The sequence below is a fragment of the Phytophthora cinnamomi genome, assembly GCF_018691715.1.
Source record: "Phytophthora cinnamomi strain GKB4 chromosome Unknown Contig7, whole genome shotgun sequence".
In the NCBI taxonomy this organism is placed as follows: Eukaryota; Oomycota; class Peronosporomycetes; order Peronosporales; family Peronosporaceae; genus Phytophthora; species Phytophthora cinnamomi.
In genome coordinates this window covers 1068205-1095432 of record NW_027150940.1, presented here as the reverse complement: position 1 = coordinate 1095432, position 27228 = coordinate 1068205, and the positions used below count along the sequence as shown (strand labels likewise).

General features: G+C 53.3%; 3 protein-coding genes across 3 annotated transcripts; 1 reads left to right on the top strand and 2 right to left on the bottom strand.

Moving 5' to 3' along the window:
• Positions 1-426: 426 nt before the first annotated feature.
• Positions 427-2250, top strand: IUM83_11124 (Vacuolar sorting protein 9; the record flags this gene model as incomplete). The annotated part of the gene is made up of 1 exon (XM_067935667.1): positions 427-2250. One exon carries the CDS (start codon positions 427-429, stop codon positions 2248-2250), a length of 1824 nt encoding a protein of 607 aa, XP_067798809.1.
• Positions 2251-4935: 2685 nt separating this feature from the next.
• On the bottom strand, positions 4936-12882 carry IUM83_11123 (WRKY transcription factor 19; the record flags this gene model as incomplete). The annotated part of the gene is made up of 5 exons (XM_067935666.1): positions 4936-5179; positions 5941-6649; positions 6719-6913; positions 9399-9998; positions 12285-12882. 5 exons carry the CDS (start codon positions 12880-12882, stop codon positions 4936-4938), a joined length of 2346 nt encoding a protein of 781 aa, XP_067798810.1.
• Positions 12883-14139: 1257 nt separating this feature from the next.
• On the bottom strand, positions 14140-16762 carry IUM83_11122 (Phosducin protein 3; the record flags this gene model as incomplete). The annotated part of the gene is made up of 3 exons (XM_067935665.1): positions 14140-14148; positions 14378-14877; positions 15907-16762. 3 exons carry the CDS (start codon positions 16760-16762, stop codon positions 14140-14142), a joined length of 1365 nt encoding a protein of 454 aa, XP_067798811.1.
• Between the last annotated feature and the right edge of the window lie 10466 nt (positions 16763-27228).

Sequence of the window (27228 nt, the reverse complement as noted above, 5' to 3'; positions counted from 1 at the left end):
ATCAAGCGTGGCGTGCCTGCCTTGGCCTGGTACATGTACTGTACAGCACGCCGTCGTTGCCGGCAGCGCGCCAAACCCACACACATCCTCTTGGTTCGCAGCCCAAATCCTAATCGACGTGCAGCGGTATTAGCAAGCATCAGTGTTACAGTTTTCGTGGGATCCTACAATCCAATACCCTGTCATATCGATTCTTTTCCTTCCTTAACCCGGTACTATTCTAGTCAGCAATAACCTAAATTCCTTTCAAATCGATACATCCCAGTCCGTATACAAGTAAAGAAAGTGAACGCTACCGACTTGAATTGAAGTGCCCTACTAAGTACGGTTTGCTCTTCAGATGGGACTGCGCGCTCACTAAAGAATCGGCCGCGTAGCTGGCACATTCACTCTCGCGTGTGACATTCACTCTCGCGCGTGTTGAACATGGCGCAGGCGGAGAGCCCGCCGCCGGACGAGCTGCTGCGCGACGACGACTTGGACTTCGCCGAGCTGTCGCTGACGCCCGCGGCCGTGGACCGCCTCATGAGCGGCCAGTGCCTCGTGGAGCAGCTCTCGGCGCACGGCCGCAAGCGCCGGCGCGCGCCCACGCTCGACCAGGACGCGGAGCTGCAACAGCCCGAGGCCGAGCCGGAATCAGAATCAGAGCCGCTCTGCGGCCTCAGCGACGCGGAGGACAGCGACGCAGACGCAGACGACGACGGAGACGACGGCTCCGACGCGCTGATCGCCGCCTTCGGGCCGGCCAAGGACCAGAATCAGAATCCGGACCAGCAGCAGCAGCGCTGCACCGCCGGCAAGGCGCTGCCGCGCACGGCGTCCGCCTCGGCCATGCGCCTGTGCCGCTGCGGCCGCGTGAGCCGCGGCTCGTCGCTGGACGAGGAGGAGCAGGAGGCCTTCGACCCGCACAGCGCGTCAAGAGAGTACCTGGACCTGCACATCCGCTACGCGGTGGTGGTGCGCGTCGTGCGCGTGGAGAGCGTGGAGGGCCACGACCTGTTCGTGCTCAAGGTGTCGGACGCCGAGACGCAGAAGCGCTGGGAGGTGCGCAAGACGCTCAAGGACATGATGCAGTTCTACTCGCAGGTCCAGCAGATCAGCCTGGCCGACGCGCCGGTGAAGCGGGCGCTCTGGGGCTCCTTCCGAGGGCTCCGGAGGTTCCGGCTGCCCAAGAAGTTCTTCCACTTCCGCGGCTCGCTGAACACGCAGAGGCGCGTGGTGTTCGACTCGTTCTTGAGGCAGACGGCGGCGCTCGTGGCGCCGGCGCCGCTCGGCCCGCGCAGGAGGAAGGCGGTGCTGCTGCTGCAGGAGTTCGTGGGCGTGCACCGCCATTGCGACGTGTTCGACCGCGGCGGATGCAGATGCTTTTTCCTCAAGAACCAGGTGAGCGCGTCCCAGTTGGTGGCGGAGATTTTCGCCGCGCCCAGTCACAAGATCTCGCGAGCGTGCGAGTCGTTCGTGGCGGCGCTGACGCGGATGAGCGTGGACGACAAGCACGTGGTCATGCCGGAGCGCAAGGCGCGCACTCTGCTGAACACCGTGTCGAGAAAGATGGGCGAGATCAAGGACGTGATGCTCAAGGACGAGGTGCTGCTCAGCCAGCTTGCAGGCGCGCGTTCGGAGCGCTCGGAGCCGGACTACGACGAGTTCTTGGACGAGGTGAAGCACGCAGTGTGCGGATTCGTCCAGAGGCGCGTGCTTGTGCCGCTGGAGGACCATGTGCAGGAGGCGCTGCACACGCTCACGGACTGTGAAGACGAGGGAGCCCTGAAGGACAAGATCAAGGTGCTCCAGACGAAGCCCCAGTCCTTTTTCGGAGTGCCGCCGCACATTGTGGCCGGCTCGGGCAGCGACTGGGAGGATGCACGTCGCGAGCTCCGCCGCGTGAACGAGTACGCTCTGCCACTGGACAAACTCAAGTGCTTGGCGCGTGCGGCGGGGGCTATATTCCAAACGTGTGGGTCATCCCGTTCTCCATCATCCGTTGGAACGACGAGCAGCCTCACATCGGTTGAAGAGCTCGACATGGTGCTGCGGCCCTCAATGACCACGGACGAGTTTATCTCGGTCCACTTATTCGCGTTGGTCATGAGCAATATGTCGCAGTTGTTGATCACGCGCGAGTTTCTGCGGGTGATGTGCGACCCCCAAGACATCACCGGTGAGCTGGGCTACTACCTTACAACGTTCGAGGTGGCAGTTGATCTGCTCATTAACCACGCAGATCCGCAGCAACCTATGCTGCCATAAATGGCGTGAGCCAAGTGTGTGTCGTGACTGGAACGTCAAGAACGCGTTTGTAGCTTCGTGAGTGGTATTTGTTGTGCTGTGCAAGAAGTGGTGTACAGATATCTGTGAACTTGTAGAATATATTAGGTAGGAATACGAAGTCATTTTCTCTGAGCGAGCAAGTTCTTGTTGTGCTTGGATTGCCGGCAATAGTGTGTGGCTTCTTCGCTCCAAGGTAGACACAACTTGAGTCAAGCCCTCTATCAGCGAGCGAGCGCTCGTGACAATGCTTGCGGCAGTACACTTTTCGGGTTCTCTTGTTGCATTCGGGTTGCTTGCTGAACGCGCTTACTGCGTGGGCCCTTTGATTCAGTTTTTGGCAATTCGGATAGCGACATCAGTGCATGGACCTGCGTCTGAGCGGAGCGGATACCGCCTCAGAGTGATCCCAGTGCACTCGACACCCTCGCTCTGCTCGACGGCCACTGATGAATCCCTTTTGCGACTTGAGCCCTCCTTGGACCTCTTTGTCAGCATTTGTTTCGGCGACAGGAAATATCCTCCTCGCTGCTGCCGCCGCTCTTCGAGCCATTGCAATGTTCGTCGCAAGCCCGCGATTTCTCGTCTCTGACTCTGCAACTTGTCACACACAGCTCGAGTCAACCCGACGGTCCGCAGAAAGAAATCCAAGTCTACCATCGTGCTCTCCTGGCTGTCTCCATCCTGTGCGTTGGCTTGGGGAGCGAAATCTCCCTCTTCTTTGCACGAAGCACCGTCCTGGAGGTCTATGAGCCGCTTTCGAGCCGCTGGATGCCGCACTTTGGCTCGTGCAACTTGACACGGACAGCATACGTAGGGCCAAACTTGTCCAGGAAGAAGGCCAGGTCCTCCAGAACCACGTCCTGCTCTTCAGAGGCCAGCTGCGAGCCTACAGTCGTGACATCTAGCACCATGTTGTACGTTTATTTTTGACTGACAATTTGAAGCAAACAAAACTTCGAGCTTGTTTCAGATTTTGGGCAACAACAATACCCTATCAGACCCAGCAAACAACAGCGCTAATGTCGACTATGTGTATGAATTGCGCTTCTCGGTTATCAACCATCACTGCTACGAAATACCACGCGGTTTGTTTCTTCTTCTTCACGATCATTGTTGAGGGTGTAGACGGTGAAAGGAGATGTTCTATCGATGGCGAAGCCGAGTAGTATGAGGTACTGCGAAAACCGAGTGTAGTTCGAGGAATTTGGCGAACTTCCAGCACGAGTGAGCTGAGACCAGTCTAGCTGCTCGTCCAAATGCACTCCTCTGAAGTGTTGTTGGGCTCTGGATCGTGCGTGGAGCAGTAGCCACCCCGAAAAGACTTCGACGGCTTCGTGCAGCCGTCCACGCTGCACTCGCGGTAACCACCATGGGTTTTGCATAGGCCTTTCAGCTGACGCTGCTTACAGCAGCCCGGTACACTACAGGTGACGCCACCACCGTGACGAAAGCAGTAACCCTTTTCGATTCCGGTGGCACAGGCCTTCTTCTGGCACCCTGGCTCATTGCAGAGGGAGGGGTCCTTGAACTCGCGCTCGAAGTCTTCGTTCGCGAACGACTCGGCGATCTCAAATCGATCAACACTGAAGTCATCCTCGGAGTGGACAAACGACGCCACGCTGCTTTTTCCCGCTGTCATCGAGCTGCTGTCGTGGGATGTGGTGAACGCTCGGTGAATGGCGCAGAACTTGTTCGGGTCTCCATCCACTTCATGCATCCGGGCGCCTTACACTTTCTGTGGCGACGATCAACGTCGCGGCCAAACCTGGAGCGGCTGGAGTTCTGCTGGGGCGTGGCGTATCCTTCTTCGTGTGGCTGAACTTGGATTTCTACTTCATGCGCACGATCTTCGTCCGATTCCTCTTCAATCAAGTGCTTCTCGCAGTAGTCTAGTTGCACCCCCGTCATAGGACTCTTGTCTTTGCCGTCGCGTTCAACACCGTACGCAAGAGTGTGTTTGTAGCAGTCGCCACTCGCATCGTTGGAGACGACACAACTGTCACAGCCAGTAAATGCACATCTGCCGCTGCCACCTCGCACAGCGGCTCTGCGGTTGCAGTCAAGAGCCTTGCACATCTGGTATCCACCGTGAGCGTAGCAAAGGCCATTTGCTTGAGCAGTGTTCGTGCAGGTTGATAAGCAACAAGTAAGCCAAAGACTCGAACGTTCACGATCTTCGTCCTCCTCTTGCTCTGAGGAAGAGAACATCACAATTGGTGACTGTACCAGCACACCCTCGGCTTTCTCCTCCGCTGTCACTTCACCGGGGATATCGCATGCATGTGGATATTGAGTCCTCGGCAGCGCAAGTACCTCGATGCCATCGTCACAACGATCCACGTCAACGCGTGTGTCTTCAGTCTTCACATTGCTGTCATCGCTGTCGTGACCTGGGCCCTCACTTTTAACGACCCCGCGTCTACCTCTTTTATCGTGGGTCGAACTGGTGCCCACGTACTCCACATCGCTCGAGTCATCACTCTCCCCCTGCTTCACTTGCCGCTCTTCGAGTCACTGCAGCGTGCGTCTTAACCCCACGATCTCCCACCTTTGCTGCTGTAACTTTCCACGCACTGCACGCGTGGACCCGAAGGTCCTAAAGAAGAAATCCAGGTCGAGCATAGTGTCGTCGACAATGTTTCCGCGGGTCTCCATGTCCGCATCCTACTCCTCCCCGACGATTTCTCCAACTGTCCGCCCGTCACTCAGGTTCAGCAGACCCCGCACTTGCTTCTGGAGGCCCTGGATGCACTTCTCTTGCTTTTGCAATTTGACACGAACAGCACGAGTGGAGCTAAACTCGTCGAGGAAGAAGCTGAGGTCGTCCATGGTCTCATCTCGCTGCTCGGGCGTCAGGTCAGCGCCCACGGCCTTGACGTCCAGCATCGTAATGTATTGGTCGAATGATCTGGCGGCCGGGTAAACTTCAACTTGTTGCATTAGCCGCTTGTCCACACGTACATCGTATTTGATGGTCGACTTCCCGCTCGCCGACTACGATGTAGACTGCAGAAACCTTTCGTGGACACACGCTTGCCGCAGCCTTCAGCCTTGCAAACATGGAAGCCGCCGTGAGCAACGCACAACCCTTTCAGTGTGCGTTCCTTGTTGCAACCAGGCTGCGTGCAGGTGTACCCGCCGCCATGCTCGAAGCAAAAGCCTTTCTTGACTCCGCTTTTTCCAAGCTTCCGACATCCCGGCTGCTTGCACGTGGGGCGTCCGTTGTTGTTTTGGTCATTGTCGCCTTGCTGTTGGCTGCTCTTCGGGCTAAAGAATGAAGTTACAATTCCTGGAATCGACCCCCTCGGACTGTCATCACGCGACGCAGAAGGACATTGATGGTCGACGCAGTACTCGTTATCGTCCCCGTTTCGCTTGACCCACTTCATGCAGCCGACGGCTCTGCACGTGGCGTGGCTGCGCTTAGACGAGGATTCACTTCCTCCAACTGATTGCGATTGCGCGCACTTCCATGCATTTTTTTGCTTGTCCTTCTTAAGCCGATGAGCCATGACGTGCTCCCGACAGTAAAACCTTCCCACTCGAAAGGCGTTGCACCCGAGTTCTTTGCATACGAGCTTGGGCAGGGCACCCTGATCGCGAGCGTGCCTGATGCAGTATCCTTTGCCGCGATAGACACTGAGCGTGTTACAGCCGTCGATCTTGCACCTGTCCCCACCGTGCACGCGGCATCGACACTGTGCTACAGCTTTCCGGATGCAACCGTGGACCTCGCGTGTGCGGAAGCCACCGTGGACGGCGCACAAGTGGTTTGCTTGGGTATAATTTGCGCAGTCTAGATATGGGCAGACAGTCTTGAGCGCAGCTGTAGCGCCATGGTCTACACGGTATTTCTGTTCGAAGGTTGCCGATGAACCTTCAGCAAACGCCTGCTGCGCCTGGGTCAGCTCGCTGGAGTCACTCTCGTCAGCAACACTGCAGGAACTAGACGCACCACACTCCTCTGAAATCATCACCACATTTCGTGGCTCTGCTGGCACAACCTCAACCTCCTTCTCCTGACTATCGTTTTCACACTGCTGGGTCGACACCATCACTACGTCTCCCTCGTCATCAGCGTCTTCATTCTCACTGCCGTTGTCCGTGCCGTCAGTATCCTCATTGACACTCTCGACGTTAGTCTTGCTGCTCTCTGCTTTATCAGCCTTCGACGCCGGCTCCGTGCCCAGGTTCTCGACATCACTCGAGCTCTCGTCCACCGCATTCCATCGCTCTTGCAGCCACTTCATGGTGCGTTGCAACCCCACGATCCGCTGGCTCTGCGTCAGCAGCTTCTCTCGAACCGCTCGCGTGGAGCCGAAGGAGCGCAGGAAGAAGTCCAAATCGACCATCGTCTCGTCGGCGCCATCGTTCTCATCTTCATGATTCGATGCATTATTATCTCTTTCTTCTCATTCTTCTTCTTCTTCTTGCTGCGAGTTTTCACCGCTGAGTAGACGTCGCACTATCCCGTCAAGGCGCTTAATGTCGCTCTCCTGCTCTTGCAGCTTGGTGCGGACGGCGCGCGTAGAACCGAATTCGTCCAGGAAGAAGGCCAGGTCTGCCATGACCTCGTCCTGCTGCGCGGGGGTCAGGTCAGACCCCACTGCGCTGGGGTCACGCATTTGTTGTTGCACTCTTCCTGCAGTCTTGACACGCGATAAAGTGAGACAGTAGGCGTCATTGGTAGTAATATCGATTTCGTACCTAAAGTAATATTAATAATTCGGGAGACGATATTGATTTACTTAGTATAGTAATATTACTAGTTGGGTGCGTGAAAAATGTAATATTGATAAATATAGTTACTAATAGTAAAATCAAACTACTAAAAACGCCCGCACCACAGATTCCGCTCACATTTCCTCATCCGCCCAATCTCTACGTCGTTGCGATGACGCTGGGCTCGCGCATTGCCCGTGCGTGTGCGGAGAGGGCTCGATACAAACGAACCCACCGAAACGACTCTTGAAATCCTGTTGAGGAGCAACGAGCGTCCCGAGCTCGGGAGGGTTTCTAATGGCCTATATCAACCGGAATCCCAACATCAGAATTACGTACGATTGTCAGATTCCGTGAGAGTAGCCTCATCCACCTCCGTAGCTTGACTTGGCACAGATATCCCTTGACTGCTTGCTGGGGAGGGCTCACCGTCCGGTTGATCTTTATTCCTGAAGGTTAGAACGCACCCTGGACTGCAAAAGCTACGGATAGAGGTGAACGCGTTAGATGCTAGCAAACTATGGACCCAAGTAGTGATAGCTGTACCGTTTGGAAAGCTCTGCCTCACTCCAGACTTCATTGTTGCAGACATGATGAACAGGACGACCGCAGATGCAGCACGACGCCGTTTCCGTCACATCAGGCAAACAGCTATCGGCCTAGGAGCACCTCATCGACCCGGCTGCGATATTCAAGGAGGAAAACGCGAAATGAGCGGGAGAATACGACAGAGCAGCTCGGCAACCACCTGTTTGCCACCCATTGTGCGCGTCCTTTGAGGCTATTGACCTTGAATTTCAATCTGAAATTTAGTAGGATATTTAGTAGTTATTTTAGTACTAATATCGTGATTTTTGTTCCTACTAAGTTTATGTTAGTACTATATGCGATACTTTGAAGTGTAATATTAATATTACTAATAGTATAGTATTATTTGTGGTTTTTAGTACTACTCGTGATTTTACTACCAGTCCCATACGTTCTCTCTCTATTCTAATATATACCAAGTTCTCTTTATTTTGATATTCGACTGGCAAAAGGCAAGTTGAAGTTGTTGCTTCACAGCAGCGAAGTGCCAGGCTTGAGCTCACGAAAGTGTCTGCGGCAGAAACCATCCCAAGCGGCTCGCTCCTTGCAGCCCCCCACGTTGCACTTGGAGTAGCCTCCGTGGGAAACACACAGCTGATTCCGCTGTCGCGCTCTGGTACAGCCAGGATGGATACACCGATACCCTCCGCCATGCCGAAAGCAAAAGCCCCTCTTAGGCCCACCTCCTATCCCCTTGTTATTGCACCCTGGTTCCTTGCACAAATAGTCTTTTATCAAGTCTGTCGTGATGGGTTTGTCGCGGTTAGCATGCGGTGCCCCGCTCTCAGGTGCCTCAGTTGCAGAGGTTGGTGGTGCTCCTTCAGCACACGACGTACTAGCACCTCGGTGAGCAGCACAATAATCGTTCTGGTCTCCGAAACGCTTCACCCACTTAAGGCAGCCAAACGTTTTGCAGGTTACGTGAGCACCTCTGCGCGTTATAGCCCTGACAGTCGAAATGCTTTGGCTATTTGGTTGGAAGGAGGCGCTGTCTTCTTGCACATGAAATGAAGCTAGTAATGGTGATACTTTGTCAGACTCATCAAGCCGGAGTCCTTGACCTTCAGCGCTTTTGATCTCGTGGCCTTTGCAGAAATCTTGACCATTGTGAAGCTGTTGGCACCCGCTGAACTTGCCACTGTTTGCGTTTCCATGGTAATCCCCAAACCTTTCGCGGTCTTCAATGCTGTACTTCATGGGCTTCTTAAATATCGCGCAGTGCTCTCGAGCATGCTTGTAACAATGTCCATTTCTGCCTGATATCGCAAAGTTCCCACATTCGTTGTTGACGCAATTCGTTCGACCGCCATGTTGACTACAAAGATGTCGTGTGGCTGCTTTGCGGTTGCATCCATCTACCTTACATTCACGGTAGCCGCCGTGAGCGTAGCACAAACCGCGCATCTGAGGCCACTTGACGCAATTCGGATACTGACACAATTGTTGCTTACGACTGGCAGCGAATGACGCTCTACGATCAAGCATATTCACTTCAGCGTTAGCAGCGCGTGACTGGTCGATGGGCGATGAACCTTGCGTAAAAGGCTGTTGCGACTTGGATATACACAGACCGGTATCATTTCTGAAGCAATTGACCGGGTTACACTTCGATCCAGACGCTCCAGAGACCATCCCACCACACGCAAAGTTCTTGATGACATACAGTGGGTGAGGCCTAGCTTCATCACCGCACTCAGTATCTTGCACACCGTTATCCAAATCCGTTATCCCATTTTGCGCTCCCACTCCAGCAACCTCAACTTTTTTAGCGCGAATATCATCAGTGCTAGCAGTGGAATGCTGCTCTTCCGTGCTACCTTCGCTGCTGTGCTCCGGAGAAGCTGCAATTGCATCCTCTCCAGCTGCCACATCAACTTTACTGTCAAAAGCATCGCCACCACCACCATCAATTTCATTGCCGGAATCTCCACCAGTCTCACCCACATCCACTCGCCGAGTCTCCGCGTGATTTTCACCTTTCTGGCCGGTCCCCAAACAATTTGCGTCACATGAATCGTCCTTGGCATGAATCTGTTCTAATTCTTGAATTGTACGATGCAGATCTTCAATTCTTCGCCTCTGAATCACGAGTTTTTCTCGTACTGAACGCGTGGATTTGTAGATCCTGAGGAAGAAATCCAAGTCCACCATGGTCTCGTCCACACCCTCTTCACTAATATCAATTTCGTGATTTTCCACAAGTTTTGTGTCCTCTTGCGCCTTCTCATCTTGAGAACGCCCAACAGTCGCACGGAACTGGTGCACTTGCCTCTCCAGACGCATGATGTCCTTCTCTTGCTCTTGCAACTTGCCTCGGACAGCGCGCGTGGAGCCAAACTCGTCCAGGAAGAAGGCCAGGTCGCTCAGCGTCTCGCTCTGCTGTGCAGGCGTCAGGTCAGAGCCCACCGTCGTCACGTCTAACATCCTTAAATTGAGTGTCGGTGTGTTACTCGAGAGATCTCGAAATATGGTCGGATGATAGATAATATTCTTTATTTTTATAGACACGAATTGGTTGCAACAAACTTTCTCCGAGCTCTGTAATGTTCCCCAACAGTAGTTTTGCTTGACGAGGCAAATGTTGCTTGCACTTCACACCACCACTAGTTAGTACACACAGCACAGATAGTGGCCTTTCTGTTCCTGCGACCTGGTTGTCGTGACGTCGATGGTCATGCCTGAGTGCCAAAGGAGCAGCTACGTGAACGACACTATCTTCCTGTTGGTCCTTTATCCATGACATGGAGTCGAAGACTGGTGTGTCGGGCACAGTGTCGACTACGTACAACCTAGTGGGACCGATCTGTTTATATTCGTGCTGAAGCTGCGGTGGAAGCTACGTAGTGTCGTCGACCGTACCTTTTGCCAGACGAAGATCAACATAACGAAAACTGGGAAGTACAGAGGATATGTCTTAATACTGTTCAGACCAGTGCAGTGTACTGCTAACCACGCACTCCTTCGTTGCCAGGTCTCAGTTCGTTGAAATGTACGCAGCAACAACCCCCAAAGCAACTCGCTTCTTGCATCCTTCTACTTTGCATTCGTAGTACCCTCCGTGGGCAGCGCACAGGGCGTGTCGTTGGCGTTGCTTCATACAACCAGATTGGCTACAGGTCAGCCCACCGCCGTGTCGGAAGCAGTAGCCCTTCTTCGGTCCATAATCTCTTGCCAAATTCGGACATCCTGGTTCGGAGGACATACCCCGCCTCTTCTTGGTTACGTAGATACGTTCTCGGCATGAAGCAGAGATGCCGTAGTTGGTGTTGCGGTGGGCTCTTGAGACGTGAGTGCGTGTCGGTGCTTGACACAGTACTCACTTGGGTCTCCATCGCGCTTGACCCACTTCATGCAGCCAATGACTTTGCAGGTTGCATGGGATCCTCGACGCTTTATAGCCTTTGTAATTGAATTGATTTGGCCCAAGGAGGACGCACTCTCTGCTTGCTCAGACGGAGCTAGCGATGACATCGTTTTCTCACGCATATCGAGCTGTAATCTTTGATCTTCAGCGAGTTTCACTTCACAAGAGTGGTTGTCTTCGCAGTAATCCTGGCCTTTGCAAAGATTCTGGCACCCACTGAACTTGCATCTGCCCTTGATCACGATTCCTTGCTTACTAGCATGTCCACGACAATGTCCACGGAAGACTGCGAAACTTTTGCAGTCTTCAACGCTGCACTTCTTGGTTCTTTGGGCTATGATACCGTTCTCTCGAGCATGCCGGTAGCAAAATCCGTGACCATGACTATCTGCGACCTTTTCACAACCGTCCGTACCACACTTTTTGCTCTTCTTCATGACAATGTCGTTCTCCCGAGCATGTTTACAGCAATATCCTTGACCACCTGATACCGCAAATGTTTCGCAGTGACCAATGCTGCACTTTTTGCCATTTCTAACGACGATACCATTTTCTCTTGCGTGTCTGCAACAATAGCCTCGTCCGTTAGCTACAGCAAATGTTTCACAACCGCCCTTGGCACATTTCTTGTCATTTCTAACGACGATGCCACGTTCTCGAGCATGCCTACGGCAGTATCCATGCCCATTGGCGACCGCAAATTTTCCACAATCGTCAACGGAGCACTTCTTGCCAGTCCTAACGACGATACCATTTTCTCTTGCGTGTTTGCAACAGTAACTGCGACCATGACCATGAGCACGAGCGAACGTCTTACAGCCGTCAACGCTACACGTTTTGCCGCGCTTGACTACGAGGCCGTGCTGTCGAGCATGCTCGGCGCAAAATCCTTGGCCGCCATTGGCCGAGTATTTTCTACAGTCGTCGTTGGCGCACTTTTTCCTATTGCCATGTTGACTACAATGCCCCCGTGCGACTGCTTCTTGATTGCATCCACTCGTCTTACATCCACGGTAACCGCCGTGAGCAAGGCACAAACCGCGCGCTTGAGACCATTCGAAGCAGTATGGATACTGACACATTCGCCGTTTAACGCGGGGAGTGAACACCGCTTTAGAATTGAGTGCATTCATTTCAGCGTTGGCATAGCGTGGCTGGTCGGTGGACGCTGATGAACCTTGCGTAAGCATTTGTTGCGACTTGGCCTTTTCACATATATACGAATCATTGCTGATGTCACTGCTAGGAAGACGCTGTGATTCACGCGATTCGGAGGTCACTCCACTGCTCACTGACTTCTCGCCCACACACGATGCGGCAGGTCTAGCTTGATCATCACCTCCGTCGCCCGGCACTTTGCTATCCAAAGCTGGCAATTTCACGACTCCATTCTGCACTTCCTTGGCTGCCTTACGCTTTTCTCCTTCTGAGGTCTTCTTTGCCTCGATAGATAGCACTGACTTGGGTGCTGCATCGAAGCCCACATACCCCACGTAACGTGAGTCGTCCCGGTCATTTTGTCTTTGTCGCTGCTTTTCGAGACTTTGGATCGTGCGGTGCAGATTTTTGATTCTCTGCCCTTGAGTTGCTAGTTTTTCTCGTACTGCACGCGTCGACTTGTAGGTCTTGAGGAAAAAGTCCAAGTCCACCATGGTCTTGTCCGCATCCTCCGTCTCCACTTCGATATTTTCCGCAATTTCTCCATCATTTGTGTCATTTTCTGGTTCTCTCTGTACTTTTTCAACTTTAGCACGCCGCACGGTTAGTAAACCCTGCACCTGCTTTCCCAGGCGCTCGATGTCTCTCTCCTGCTCCTGTAGCTTGGCACGGACAGCGCGCGTGGAGCCGAACTCGTCCAGGAAGAAGGCCAGATCAGCTATCGTCTCTCGCTGCTGGGCAGGCGTCAGGTCCGAGCCGACTGTCGTCACGTCTACCATTATTTGCAAACTTCGAGCGGTCGAAATGCAACATTTGTCGATTGGTCTCTCTATTTTTATCAGTGTACCTTTAACTTTTATCAGAAAACCCGTCAAACAAGTTACTAGCGATATCGTTTGATGATGCCTTATTCCTTGCAAGTATCGTCATATCAACTTCGGACACAGCACGGTTCTCAATCTTGGTTGATACTGAATCAGGAGTCCTGATAGCGGGGCTTGGATTCACAATGGTTATCGGGATGGATTGCCGGAGTCGTCGATACTCTCGTTTGATTGTCTTCACGTGAAGCAGGGGTAGCTATGTGAAAGCCACAGTACTCTCTTGGGTCTCCATCTCGTTTCACCCATCTCATGCAGCCAAGCACTCGATACGTTGCGTGAGGGACCCCCTGATTCCAGGCTGAAATGCTTGAAGAGTTCCAGCTAAGAGTTTTGCGCAGGCTCACTGAAGTACCTCCGGGTTCGAATTGAAGCGGTTGCTGAATCATCTCGCGTGACTTAGACTCGGAGCTGTGTTCTGTGTAGCGATCTTGCTGCTGACGCTTGTGGCACCCTCAACCATGCTCTTCCGATAGCCAATTATCGCGCGAGCGTGTCCACAGCAATACCCCTTGCATCCAGAAGCGATCAGCTTATCGCAGCCTTCAAAGCGACACTTTGTGCCGCCGCCGTGACGACGACATAGATATTTCGTGACTGCTCTCCGGGTGCAGCCCTCAGCCTTGCAAATGTGATAGCCTCCATGACGGCAGCACAAGCCATGGGCTTGAACATTCTTGGTGCAGCCTGGATAACGGCAGGACTTCCACGAAGAGGATCTCGGTCTGCGAACGATGGTACTCTTGCTGGAAGCTCCTTCAACCTGATTAGTGTCCCTGAGTGGATTGCCGTTAATGTTCTCTTGTGGAGCATTTTCGTGGCTGAAACCACTGCTACCACAGAGTTTGCCGATGGGGGAAGCTGTCGAGTCCGCACACAATCCTCTAGCACTTTTCAGGAACTTGTAATATGCAGTGACGGTTTCACCACTTTCGCCAAAGTTACTGCTCAGACTCATTATTTTGTTTGGAGACTGAACATGGCGACCGCATCCTTGTTCTGGATGCTCTTGACCTACAACGTCTTGCGACGTAGTCACCCCACCGTGCACCTTTACAGGTCCAACGCTGACTGCTGTCGTATGATCAGCTTTATGGGCACTATCAATCTGATCCTCAGTAATCTGATGCTCGTCCCTTCCACGTATTGAGGGCATTACGATCTCTATCTCCACATCGCGAACAATGACGTCGGCTTTAGCCACCCGATCATCGAAATTGGTCCTATCACTTTGTCCATTTTTCGTTTGGTTTGTCTTCTCTGGCTGTGATGAAGCCCTTATGATGTCAACGTCTTCGGAATTCACACTTCCACTCTTCATCTTCCCACCGCCAGCACCATGCTCATCCCCGCTGTCGATACATGTATCTCCACCATCTCGGCCTTCACGCACCTCGTCGGTCGCCTTCTCCTGCGTCACTTGTCCGTTATCCAGTCTTCTCTCATTCACGCTTAGGGAGTGCACAGACGCTGGCTCAGCACTCTCACGAACTGCACCCCTCGACTCGTCACTCTTATTTTGTATTTGTCTAGCATCCAAGACCCACTGCGTCGCGCGTTGCAAAGCTGCAATCTCCTGCTTTTGATTCTCCAGCCTTTCACGAACTGCCCGCGTTGACCCAAACGTCCCAAGGAAGTAACTCAAATCCGCCATGATGTCGTCCACATCTTCCACTGCCTCTTCACTACTGCTTAGGGTACGTTTCTGAGTGTCTGTATCTTGCTGCGTTTCTTGACTCAAGAGGCGTCGCAGGCGCTCGATCTCGCTCTCCTGCTCTTGCAACTTGACGCACACGGCGCGTGTGGAGCCGAACTCGTCCAGGAAGAAGGCCAGGTCTGTCATGACCTCGTCCTTCTGCGCAGGGGTCAGGTCGGACCCCACAGCCCTGACGTCTAGCATCGGATCAGCACAAAGGTGACGTGGATCCGCGTTATTATGTGTAATTCTAGCGACGCCTCCACAGTTTTCTTTATTTTGATACGCGTGAAGGGCAGTACTACAGCACTACACTTCTTACAGCCCCCTGTACAGTGGATCAACACGCGACACAACGCTTTCCTGGCAGTGACCGCGGCAGAAGCCCCGAGCAGCGACTCGCTTCTTGCACCACTCCACTTTGCACTCATAGTAGCCTCCGTGGGCAGCGCATAGGCCATTTCGTTGGCGTTGCTTGGTACAGCTAGGTTCGCTGCAGGTCAGCCCTCCGCCGTGCCGGAAACAGTAGCCCTTCCTCGGTCCATAGTTTTTCGCAATATTTGGGCATCCTGCTTCTTGGCACATGCCTCGCTTCGCTGCGGTTGTATTGAGGGTATGTGCGTTCTCGGTATGAAGGACGGATACACCCGCGGGCTCTTGCGATGTGGACATTGGCCGGTGCATTGCACAATACTCACTCGGGTCTCCGTCGCGCCTCACCCACTTCATGCAGCCCATGATTCTGCAGGTTACGTGGTGGCCTCTGGGAATCCCAGCCGAGAGACTCGAACTCGTTTCGTTCGCTGGGTTAGACGGTATACCGAGCGTTTGCGTCTGCGGCTGCTCCACTTGATTTTCGATGTTGTGTCTGTGGCAGTAGCCTTGCTTCACTCGGGTCATGTTGCACCCTGCTACCTTGCACTCGTACTTGATCATAACTCCTTTCTCGCGTGCGTGAGTGGCGCAAAATCCCTTTCCACCGGAGACGGTGAGCTTATTGCAGTCGAGGACATGGCACACCGTGCCTCCTCCATGTTGCCGGCACAGATATCTCGTAAGTGCTTTCCTCTCACAACCACCCGCTCTGCAGATATAGAAGCCGCCATGGCGATAGCACAAGCCGTTAACTTGAACTCTTGAGCTGCAGCCCGCGTGAGAACATGTAAACTTGAACTTGCTTGCTGGTTTCCTGTCAGTGCTATAAACCCCGGTATTTGCCTTCTCACTGTTTGCAGATGATGCGTTTTCCTTGGAGATGGGCTCTATCTCGTTGATCTGCCTGAACGACCCAGCAGCGTCGCTGGGGTTCTTGAACTTAGAACTCGTCGCCTTGGCGCATGCCTCATCGACGCATTTGAGTGCCTTCACGTAGTCAGTGACTGCTGCACTATTGAGAAACTTGGCGCTCACCAACGACATGCTAGCAGCAGACTGAAGACTACCACCGTCGCGCTTGTCGTTCGCACCTCGCCCACCAGCAATCCTTATTACTTCAGCACCATCCTTGGAGCTATTGCTGGTGACGTTATTTCCTTCGTCAGCGTCCAGCTGCTGCGTCCTTGTTGGTTCTTCATTTTCCTGTGCCGCCTTCACAGCACTAGGAAGTCTAACACCCACAAACTTTGGTGCGGCTTCAGTGCTCAAACTTGGCGTTCCACCATTCTTGTGCAGCTGCAGGAACCAGTTCACCGTGCACTTCAAGCCTGCGATCAGATGGCTCTGACTCTGCAGCCTGTTGCGCACGGCGCGGGTCGAGCCGTAGGCCCGTAGGAAGAAATCCACGCTCTCCATGATGTCGTCCACGAGCTCCGGGTCCTTTTCCCAGTTTTTAATGACATCTACTCCCATTTTTGAGTAATTTGCTGCTGTTTCGTGTTGCTGCTGCGCATTTCTGTCGCTCCGGCGGCCCAGCAGCCGCCACACCTGCTGCTGGAGCTGCTGGATGTCGCGCTCCTGCTCCTGCAACTTGGCACAAACCGCGCGCGTGGAGCCGAACTCGTCCAGGAAGAAGGCCAGGTCGGCCACAGTCTCTTCCTGCTGCGCCGGCGTCAGGTTGGCGCCCACTGTCGTTGGGTCCAACATGCTTGCAGGTCCCGAGATTGAGGGCGTGACTGGTGAATTGCGAAATGACGGGATTTATTTTCCCTCGAGAAAAATGGATGACTGAATCCTGTAGGGCTAGGGTGCAGAAGTGCGTCCGTCTCTTCGTTTTTATCTCTATGTCAGGTCTCTTTGATTTTATACTGGACTTTTTGTCGACCAGACTATCATAGGCTCGATAAGCCCATCGTCTACACGATATTTGTAGCAGAAAATCACGCCGGTGAATGAGTTTGAGACCCTGTTCGATGGCATCCCGACGACAGTAACCCTGGAATTGGCTACCTTTCCCACATCCTTCGATGCTACACAGTAAATGTCGGGCGCGAAGGCTACAGAGGCCCTCGAAGCAAACCTTTTTGGCGCATCCACGAGTTTTGCGTCGCTTGAAGCCTCCAAGAAAGACACACAGTCCAGTGTCTTCGTCTTCCGCAGCGACTGCGCAGGTAGGGAACTTGCAGCACGTCCAACCCCCATGCCGGTAGCACTTGACGGCTGCTTCACGACAGCCGTTTTTCGGACGTGGGTCAACAATACGATGTGCTAGGCATCTCTGCTTCAACAGTCCACGATCTTTTTGCATCGGCCGACGTGAGTAATACACGATGGTCTAGCCCACTTGATTGAGACGCGCATATACCGTACATGTACCGTAAATCACCGCAACACACAGCCTCAATGCGACACGTAAAAACTATCAGGTTTCCGGCAAAAAAACGGTGCAGAGATTAGGTACATGGGGGTGACACAACGTCTTTATCTAAATATTTGTATGGAATAGACTAAGCAGTTCTTCAAATCCGCAGTTTATGCGATGACTGATCACGTTTAGTTTTTACGCCGTAAAAACTCAGAATTTGCCAACAAATTTATAGGACGGGAACTTTTTACGAGTGTCGCCATGAACCCAAGGTTTACGGTACACGTGGACCTGGTGCAGAGCAGTTTTTGGTCCGTCCGATGTGCTGGAGACATCGACCTTGCGGGCGAACATGCCTACTGTAGCCAAGTAAGGAGCATGTTTTGGATATAACACTTTCCTTGTGAAAATCGCAAGCTTGGTGCAACCACGATGAGAGCATTTAACTAGTTAGATTATACCCGCCGCACCTTTCAGCCTTCGGATACGAGCAGATAATTCCATCAGACACGACATGATTTTTACTTTCTGAGTTCAGTTGACTTTCGAATGATGTTGACGACCATCGATCCAGCTGCATACGGGTTCGTATGTATGTACCACGAACAATGCTATCATCCAAGATGGGATTTCAACGGGATAACCTCGGTGTTCCAGGTTATTATCGTAATATGAGTATATATTAATATATGGGGAAATTCCAAATTATGTCTGTAATTTTAAACTATTTCCAGAATACACGCACGTCCATCTAGCGTATTTAAAACAGGCGATCCAGCTAAGAGGGGGACTTTTTTGGGGGAAACTAAAAAAAAATTAAATGCGGAAATTATCCTATTTCAATGAAATTTTAGTGGGAACATATCTAGAATTTCTAATGACGAATGAAACAAGCCCGGCTTTCATAGCTGCACTGGTTGTGCCATGGCAAGGCATGCAAGCAGCATGCCGATACTAGCGCTGTTTGAAGCATTTGTAGGGATTTGGAGGTATGAGACATTTGATAGTGGTACAGACGGGATGCGTTGGACTCCAACGTCCCCCCTAAAACTTGGAGGGGGGGATTTCTCAGTGGCGCAGAATTCCAAATGGAGGGGGGACGAGAAGACTCTGGTGGCGGAATCTATCCGCTCATTACCTGAGCCACCGAGACCGAGTGCAAGGACCGAAGGCGGTGCTTACTGCGCGCTCTCCCTGCCGAAGTGCGCGATGGACAAATTGTTCTCACCCTCCCACGAGCCCACCGCCGTCTTGCCGTCCTTGTGGAGACGAAGCTACACATTGTGGAGAGATGGGGACACATTGTGGAGAGATGGGGCAATACATACCACTCTACCTCCTCGTTTTCCGAATTTAGACATGCATCGCATTCACACCAAGGGCAATCAGGCGGAGGCGCTGTTTTCGAGCGCTCATGCTAAGATGTGAGCTGCGTTCAAGTGAATAAAGACAGCATATTTATAGGTTTGAAATATCGATCTATCTGATGATGCTAGTTTTACGACCTGAAAATAAAGACCGCAATTACTTGGCTCGACGATTTTCCCCATTTTGGGCCCTTTTTCCCTCTTCTTAACTGGATCGCCTGTTAATATATGGGGAAATTCCAAACTATGTCTGTAATTTTAAACTATTACCAGAATACACGCACGTCCATCTAGCGTATTTAACTGGAGAGCGCACTAATAATAAGCATTAAATTACTGTCCGCTGTTACAGCATGGTAGCCGGCCAGCCACCTACAGAACGCTTAGACCAGAGGGAAACTTAGATTAGATTCTAATGTGTACCACTGCAATTGTATTGACGTGCTGGTCCGTCTGGACATATAGCTGCGATATCATTGTATGGTATTGTACACCGAGTACATTTTGCATACATGCTGCAAAAGGTGTACACTAAAGGAGAGAGAACCTCTGTGCGATGGAGTAGTAGGGCGCTGAACGAGCACCCTGCAACCGTGGACTTCCCTCTCCTGCCATGGATACGTCTTCACCGTTATCGCTGTCAAAACCGTTGATGAACAGTTGGCAAGCACTTTGTCAGTTGTAGTTCTTAGAACGGCACCTTGATCTCACGAAGACCACGAGCCATCTTACTGAAGGGATTGAAGATGTAATATAGTAGTGTGTATTCGATCTGAGTGATTCTTATACAAGTTTTATCACTTGGTGTACGTAACCTTATATTATGGTGATTACGGTTATCCATTAGAATTAGTTTAAAATTACGGTCGTAATTTGGAATTTCCACTAATATATATTACCGTATAATACTTCTAGCATCCGACAACATCTAGCATCCGACAAGTGGATTTCAGCCAATCGGATGAGCTACATTGTCTAGAGTGGCACTTTACTGTTGAGCACTTCTAGCATCCGACAGTCCTAGCTTTAGCCTAAGTTAGGAATCTGTTGTGTGTAGCGTACCTAATATTTGGAACGCACTCATGTCGGAAGTGCGCCAAAACAACAATGGCGCGCCAGCGCCCAGGGAGGAAACGCGGCGAAAATGGCAAAGGCAAACATCACCACGAGTTCAAGCGTAGTTCGGAGTCCTACTTCGTGAAGCTGGCTGCCATAAATCACTATCGAGACCACAAGAGCATGGACGACACGCTCGTAAAGTTCTTTCCTAATGTTGAGTGCAAGTTACGTGAGACCAATCGCTAGTCAATCTATTTATGGGAGTCGCAGCGGGCTAAGATCGAGGTGGCGTGTGAAACTACAAAGGGTGTAGTGGGTCTAACTTGACTCACTACTTTAGCTTACACGTTGCGCAACGTGTATGAGGAAGCGTAAGTACTTAGTAATTACTTAGGTTAATTATATTTGAATACACAAATATAAGTTAAGTAAGAAAGGATTCCAAGTGACTTAGATTAGGTAAAATGAGAACTGTATTGTTTGTAAAATTGATATTCCTCTAAAATCTGCTAAAAACTGTTTATCATCTATGAAAGGGTTGGCAGCGGCTGGCTGTCAGAGCTCCGCTAATGTGCATGTCTCTGATTGGTAGAAAGATGCTGCTTTCTACCAATAGGATCTTTGGGTATGTGTGGACCACTCTTTGTGGTGGTCCACTTCAATGTATCCATTGGTGTGTCTTACACCAAGGCGAGGAAGTATCTAAAACTTTTAACAGATAACCTATCTGTTAAATTCACAAGTGGCTTGTAGCCACTTGCGCGTGTAACCCCGTTACACCATCCCCCCTTAAGGTTAGACCCGCGGGGTCCCCGCACGTCAATCTTTTGGAATTGACCATTCGTCAATTCTCCGCGTTTGGAGAAGAAATCCGCGCTCATTCAACGATGAGCGCGCCACAGAAGAAGACCTCGAAGTCGATGGGGAGTCATCTCTCCATCGACGACTACTTCGAGCGTCAGAAGGCGAAGTACGGCGACGTCGTCGACTTCGACGACGACGATGAAGACATGGAGGGCGAGGAGGACTCGTCCTCAAAGCGTAAAGACTCAGTGTCGAGCGAATCGCTCGACCCTCACGCCAAGAACGTTCGCCCGCGTGAAGGGGACGAATCGGACGCTTCGAGTTCGAAGCGTTCGCGTACTGAGAGCGATACCCCACTCGCTTCCGCTGGGGCTCTCAGTACTCCGCGCGCTGCTGCTGCAGCGCGTGATGTCAAAGCTCAAGGCTCTCCGCGCGCTGCGCCTGCAGCACGCGATCCATGGATGCCGTCCGCGTCCGAGATCGCGGACCGGTATGGGAACTCGGTACCTCCGAATGAGGTGCCGCTGTACGTATGCAGCGCCATCAAAGATGACGCTGTGGCTGCCGAGCTGCACTTTGATGCGGAAACGCATCAAAGGCGCGATTACTACATCGGACTCTTTCATGAGCTCCGATGGTTTCAAAGCAAGAAGACCTCTTCTCGCAGCAAAGTGCCCGAATGGCAAGCACTTTGTCAAAGCTGGAACGCCTTTGTTGAAAACTTTAACAAGAGGCCGAGTGCTTACCGTGATCGGATTAAGCAAGCGCGTGATCGCTTCGAGACGTACTCGAAGCGTGGAAAGCTGGAGCAACTTCATGTTGCTGCTGAGGAGGCAAATGTGCCGTGCGCTGTGCCCGAGGGCTTTCAGTGCACGAAGTGCTTTCCAGGCGCGGTCCGCTTGAGCGACCGCGACCTGAACGGGTACACGTCGTTCCGTGTGCCCGAGAGTCTCAAAGAGCTCCGTGCTAAGTTCTTAGCACGTGAGGGTTCGGGCGCTAGCGATGATCGCAGCGCTCGTGTTACTTCCGCTGTGCCAGCGCGTACTGCTCCTCGTACGCCCTTACGATTTCCGGAACGTCCTCCAGCAAGACGTTCCGCGGCCCCCATGTATCTCGATGGGGAGGAAATCCTCTCCAACGAATACGAAAACGAGCCCCTTGAGGGTTCGTTTTCGGGATACTATGGTCAACAATCCGCTCAACAATCCAGCGGGTTGAGCCGCGGGCGTCACGGATCGGCGGTGGCGGGGGTGGGAACACGCCCGGGTATGATCAGCCCCGGGCTGATCAGTATGCGCCTCTCCACGACCGGGTGACCGCCGTGGAGCGTCTGCAGGGCGCTGAGTTCGCCGCCCTGAAACAGGAGCTGGCGAACCAGAAGGCCCAAGTCGCGGCGGTCTCGCAGACCGCCTCGAACATCCAGGTCGAGCTGGGGACCCAAATGAAGGGTTGCTCCAGCGCGTCCGCGCGCTGGAGGAGAGGCTGCTCGTCGTCGAGGCCAAGTCCTCCGCTTCTGCCTCGGCTCCTGCCGAGGTTTCGGGTCAGCCGAGCTAGATGGCTCGTGCTGCAGGTATGGCTTCAGCCGTCCGACGTTAAAGGTCGGGTGGAGGCGCATGCTAGACGGTATGTCTAGCGTGTATGCGTTGCCGTGCCGTGCCAACACAGTGAACGGCCCGATGAAGCGCGGAGCAAGCTTGCTTGCTCCGAAATCCGAAACTGCATGTCTAGGCAGGTTTTGTGTAGCTAACAAAACTAATGAACCAACTTTAAATTCATTTGTGTTGCCTCTGCCCGCATTGTCTGCGTTCAGCTTCTGTTGATCAACAGAAGCTGCTATTGTGTCTTGGACAAACCGAATTACGGCTTGTCTTTTGGTGATGAAACTGATTGCATCCGAGCTGAAGTCATTCAGCTCGCTCTCCGCTAGAGGCCCGGCCTCTGCGTGGTTCTTTGCGGTGTCTGCGCCCTGCGCAGACCCGTGGTCGTTGGCCTTGTTGTTGGGGGAGTCTGCGCCCTGCGCAGACTCATGTGGTTTGTCCATTGTTGCAGCTGACACTGTGCAAGTGTCAGCGGTTTTCTGCGGCTGCTGTATTGCAGTCGTAGATCCCCCCCCACTTAAAGTGGGAGCCATCACTCCGAGTAAACTCGGTAGGCGTGGATGCCGCATGGCCTTCACGTAGAACGGTGTATGCCCGGTCGAGGCATGCACTGAGTTGTTGATGGCAAACTCTGCCATCGATAAGCACTCGCTCCAGTATTGGAACGAGTGAGCGTAGCTCTTCAACATAACGACGAGCACGCGATTCACGCGCTCGGTTTGACCGTCCGTCTGCGGATGATCCGCAGTCGACATGGAAAGCTGGCTCCCAAGAAGTGTAAACACTTCTTGCCACAGATGCGCTGTGAAGCGCGGGTCTCTGTCCGACACGATGTCGGACGGCATGCCATGGTGTTTGAACACCATGTCGACGAGCAGACGGGCCGTCTGCTTCGCGGTCACCTCTGCTGGCACCGCAGCAAGATGCACCATCTTGCTGAAGCGGTCTACAAAGACCACAACACCGGTGTTCCCTCCGCTATCCGGGGGAAGACCAAAGATGAAGTCCAAAGATATGGACTTCCAACACTCCGACGGAGTCGGTAGTGATTGCAGTGGAGCCTGCGCGAATGGCGCAGGCTTTACGCGTTGGCATACCTCGCAAGCACGGATGTACTTGCGCACCCACTTATACTGGTGGTGCCAGTAGAAGTCGCGCGTGAGAAGGACGTAAGTCTTCTCACGTCCGAGATGTCCCGCAGTCGGGGCATCATGATACTCGTACATGATCCTGAGTCGCAGGTCATGGTCATTTGGCACGACAACGCGATCCGCGTTGTCGTCGACTGCATTGTAAAGCAGTAGTCCGTCGTGCACACGAAAGCGGTGTGCACGCGCTCGAAGGTGCTTGGGCAGCTTCTGACGGGACTTGTCAGAAGGCGCTGTGCCATAGGCCAGCAAGAGCTTCGCGTCCGCGTCGTGCGCGTACGCGGCCTTCACATCATCCAACAGAGATGATGTGGGTTTGCTCGATCGCATGGCGTCAATGGCATTGACGCAACAGCTTCTGCATAGTCCGGCCGACGTGATAACGCGTCGGCCACCACGTTCAATCTTCCGGGTTTGTATTCGACCCGGAAGTTATACTCCGCAAAGAATGAGAGCCATCTCGCCATTCTTTGTGAAATGTGTGGCGACTTCACTGCGGTACGCAGTGAAGCATGGTCGGTGTAGACCACAAATGGTCTACTCCCAAGCAAATACACTCGGAAGTTTGCGAGTGCATACTTCATGGCAAGGAGTTCCTTGTCATGCGCCGGATAGTTGCGCTCAGCTGGCTTCAGCTGACGCGATTGGTAGTAGACGACACGATCACGGCCCTCGTGATCGTGCTGCATCAACGCGCATCCGATCGCGAAGTCGGATACGTCACATACGACGTGGAATGGACGATCTTGGTCAGCCACTGCCAAGATCGGTGCCTCAGTCAAGCCCCGCTTGACTGCATCGAATGCCTTTTGGCAATCGGGTGTCCAATTCCACACAGCTTCTTTCTTAAGAAGTTGTGACAGCGGGCGGATCTTGCCCGCATAATCCTCCACGTACTTGCACAAGTACGTGGCCAAGCCAAGGAACTGCCTTAGTTCCTTGACACTTGAAGGCGTTGGCCATTCATTAACCACTCTGACCCAGAAAACACTTCTTCAGGTTCGCGTAGAGCTTATGCTTTCGCATAAGCTCAAGTAGCTTCCGGAGATGCACCCTGTGTATCTCTACGTCGGTCTTCCCGTCCACATCCCGGCTGTGGATGAACACATCATCGAAGTAGCTCGGTGCGAAGTCGCGCACCGAGCGCAACAAGTGCGTCACGCACCTGTTGAAAGTCGCAGGGGCATTCTTAAGCCCCTGTGGCATTACTAGCCATTCCCAGAGCATACCGCTTGGCGTGCTCACTGCCGTGAGAGGGATATCGCTCTCACGCATTAGGATTTGATAAAATCCATCTCGCAAGTCGAGAGCACTGTAAACGGTGCTCCCGGCCATCGAATCGATGATAACATCTTTTCGCGGTATCGGCGTCTGCGCCGGTACCGTCGCATCGTTCAGCTTGTTGTAGGCATGAACGATGCGCCATCCGCCCTGTGGCTTCTTGACACAGAACGTCGGAGCACTGTGCGGTGATTTTGATTCCCGCACTTGTCCTGCTTTACGACGACTTTCAAAGAAGTCGTCGATCGCTTTCACTTGCTCTCGCGGCAGTGGCCACTGCCGCGTGACACAGTACTTCGTGCCCGGCACGAGATCAATCTCGTGCTGAATGCCCTTATCCTGCGGAAGCTCCGCAGGAATTTCTTCCGGGGAGTACGTCTTTGTACTCCCTCAACAGTTCGTAATAGGGACTCGACTTCAGCGAGTCCCAACCTTGTTCCTCGAAGCGCTCTCGCTTCGTCTTCGCACTGAGAGTGTCTTCACTCTCCGTGGTACTTCCCATGAAGAGCTGCCTCAGCTCTTCGCTCTCGCTCTCCGTTCTTTCGCTGTCCGAAAGAACGCAGACTTGCTCGATGCGTCCATCGTGCAAGTCGCGCGTGAAGCGCTTCCAGCTCATGGCTGGAAGCGAAGTCAACTCCGACGCCATCGTCGGAGGACTAGCGAGTTCCATCTCACGATACTGGAATCCAGTATCGGTGCGCGTCAAGACGCTTAGCGTCTTGACATTCGGCGTCACCGCCGCAGTCTGCCCAGCAGACTGCTCTTGTTGCGTCTCAGTCCCGGACCGAGACTTGCGCAGCGTTTTCCGCTTGCGCCGCCTTCTTGTTGTGCGGAGCCGGGCTCCGCACAGTTGTTCTTCTGGTCCAGGCCCGGCCGTGGACAGTTGTTCGCCGGTGGACCCTGTCCGCGGGCGCGCGGTATCAAGCCCGGCTTGGCCGCATGGCGCTTCGTCGTGCAGCCCGGCTGCACGACAGCATGAAAATTGCGTCAGTGCGGTTCGTTTGCAACCGTTCGCACTGTTTGCAGCGTCAACTCCCGGAGTTGACACGCCTTCGTCACCTCGACGCCATTCATTGGCGGAGCCCCTCTTGACAGAGGGTGCGTCGGCTCCCGGAGCCGACGCGTCGTCGTCGACCTGACCTTTTCGGGTCAGGGACTGTCCCTTACACGCTTGAACGTGGGTGTTGGTTCCCGGAACCAACACATCTTTTTCTTCCGACGTCGACAGCATTGCCGACGTGGGTCTCGCTTGTGTGCGCCCTCGCGCACTTCTTGGGCACTCCGGGACAGCGGCATAAAGCGCTGTCTCGACTGGTGAGCAGCGCACACCTGCTGGTGCGTGCGCTGCGGTAACAGGGCCATCGCTCTCTGTTCCGCTGTCGCGTCCGAAGCGCACGAGCGTGCGCTTCTTCCAGTCTATCACCGGATCATGCCGTGCAAGCCACGGCAATGCCCATTACTACGTCGAACTTATCGTCCAGGTCCAGGACGATAAAGTGTTCGACAAACACTCGTTGTTTGTACGAGAAGCGCACGTTCACGACGCGCTTCTCGGTCTTCACGATGGCACCTGTTGCCAGTCGTACCTCCTGAAGACTTCGAGGTACATTTACCTCCTCGAAGTCAAGTCTCGGCAGACTTCGTAGTCGAACAAAGTTTTTCGACGCGCCTGAATCTACCAAAGCTCGAAGAGAGTCACTCGCTCTCTTCGAGTAAACCTTCAAGATGACTAGGTTCGGCCTGTCATCTTGTTTCTTGCAGTGAGAGCTGGTCTCACTGGGGGCTGCAGTCCTCAGTGTCGCGTGCCCGATGTCGGCACGCGCGACTGCATTAGCAGTAGGGCGTCCCGCGCCTACTGGATGTTCGCGTTTTTTGTTGGTCCGCGGCGATGCCTAGCATCGCCACGACGGCCACCTCCAGGGGGCATGGGAGCTGTGCACTCCCGTGCAAAGTGACCGATCCTTCCGCAACGGAAGCATCGCACGTTACCTCCCTGCTGCTGGTAACCAGCAATTGTTGCGTTCGAGAGGTCCATTGGTTCCGGACCTCCCGGCCTCGCTACCGGGCGCGGTTGCGGCCTCGGCACGTTCACATGCAGTTTAGCCTGCCGCAGGCTAAACTCTTCTTGCATGGCAAGAGTAATCGCAGCTTCGAGAGTACTCGGGTACTCTCGGAAGAGATAGGTCTTCACAGGCCCATCTCTAAGCCCCTTCATGAACGTGACGACCTTGGTCGCCTCGTCAATCGGGTTAGTCACGATATTTGATACCAAATATCGTGCGCGCTGCGCGTAAGCATGGACGTCATGCTTACCCTGCTGAAGGTCGAGGAACTCCGCCCTCGACCGGAACTCGTTTTGTGGGGGCTCAAACGCTTGTTTGAGCTCCTCTTTGAACACTTCGTACGTGCTGAAGCACGTAGGATCGGAGAGTCGGCGTCCATACGCCCAACTCCTTGCGCGTCCGCCAAGGCAGGACATGGCGAACGCGACCTTCGACAGCGGGTCGACGATGCGTCGAGCCGCTATGGCTGTGTCGAGCTCGACAAGCCA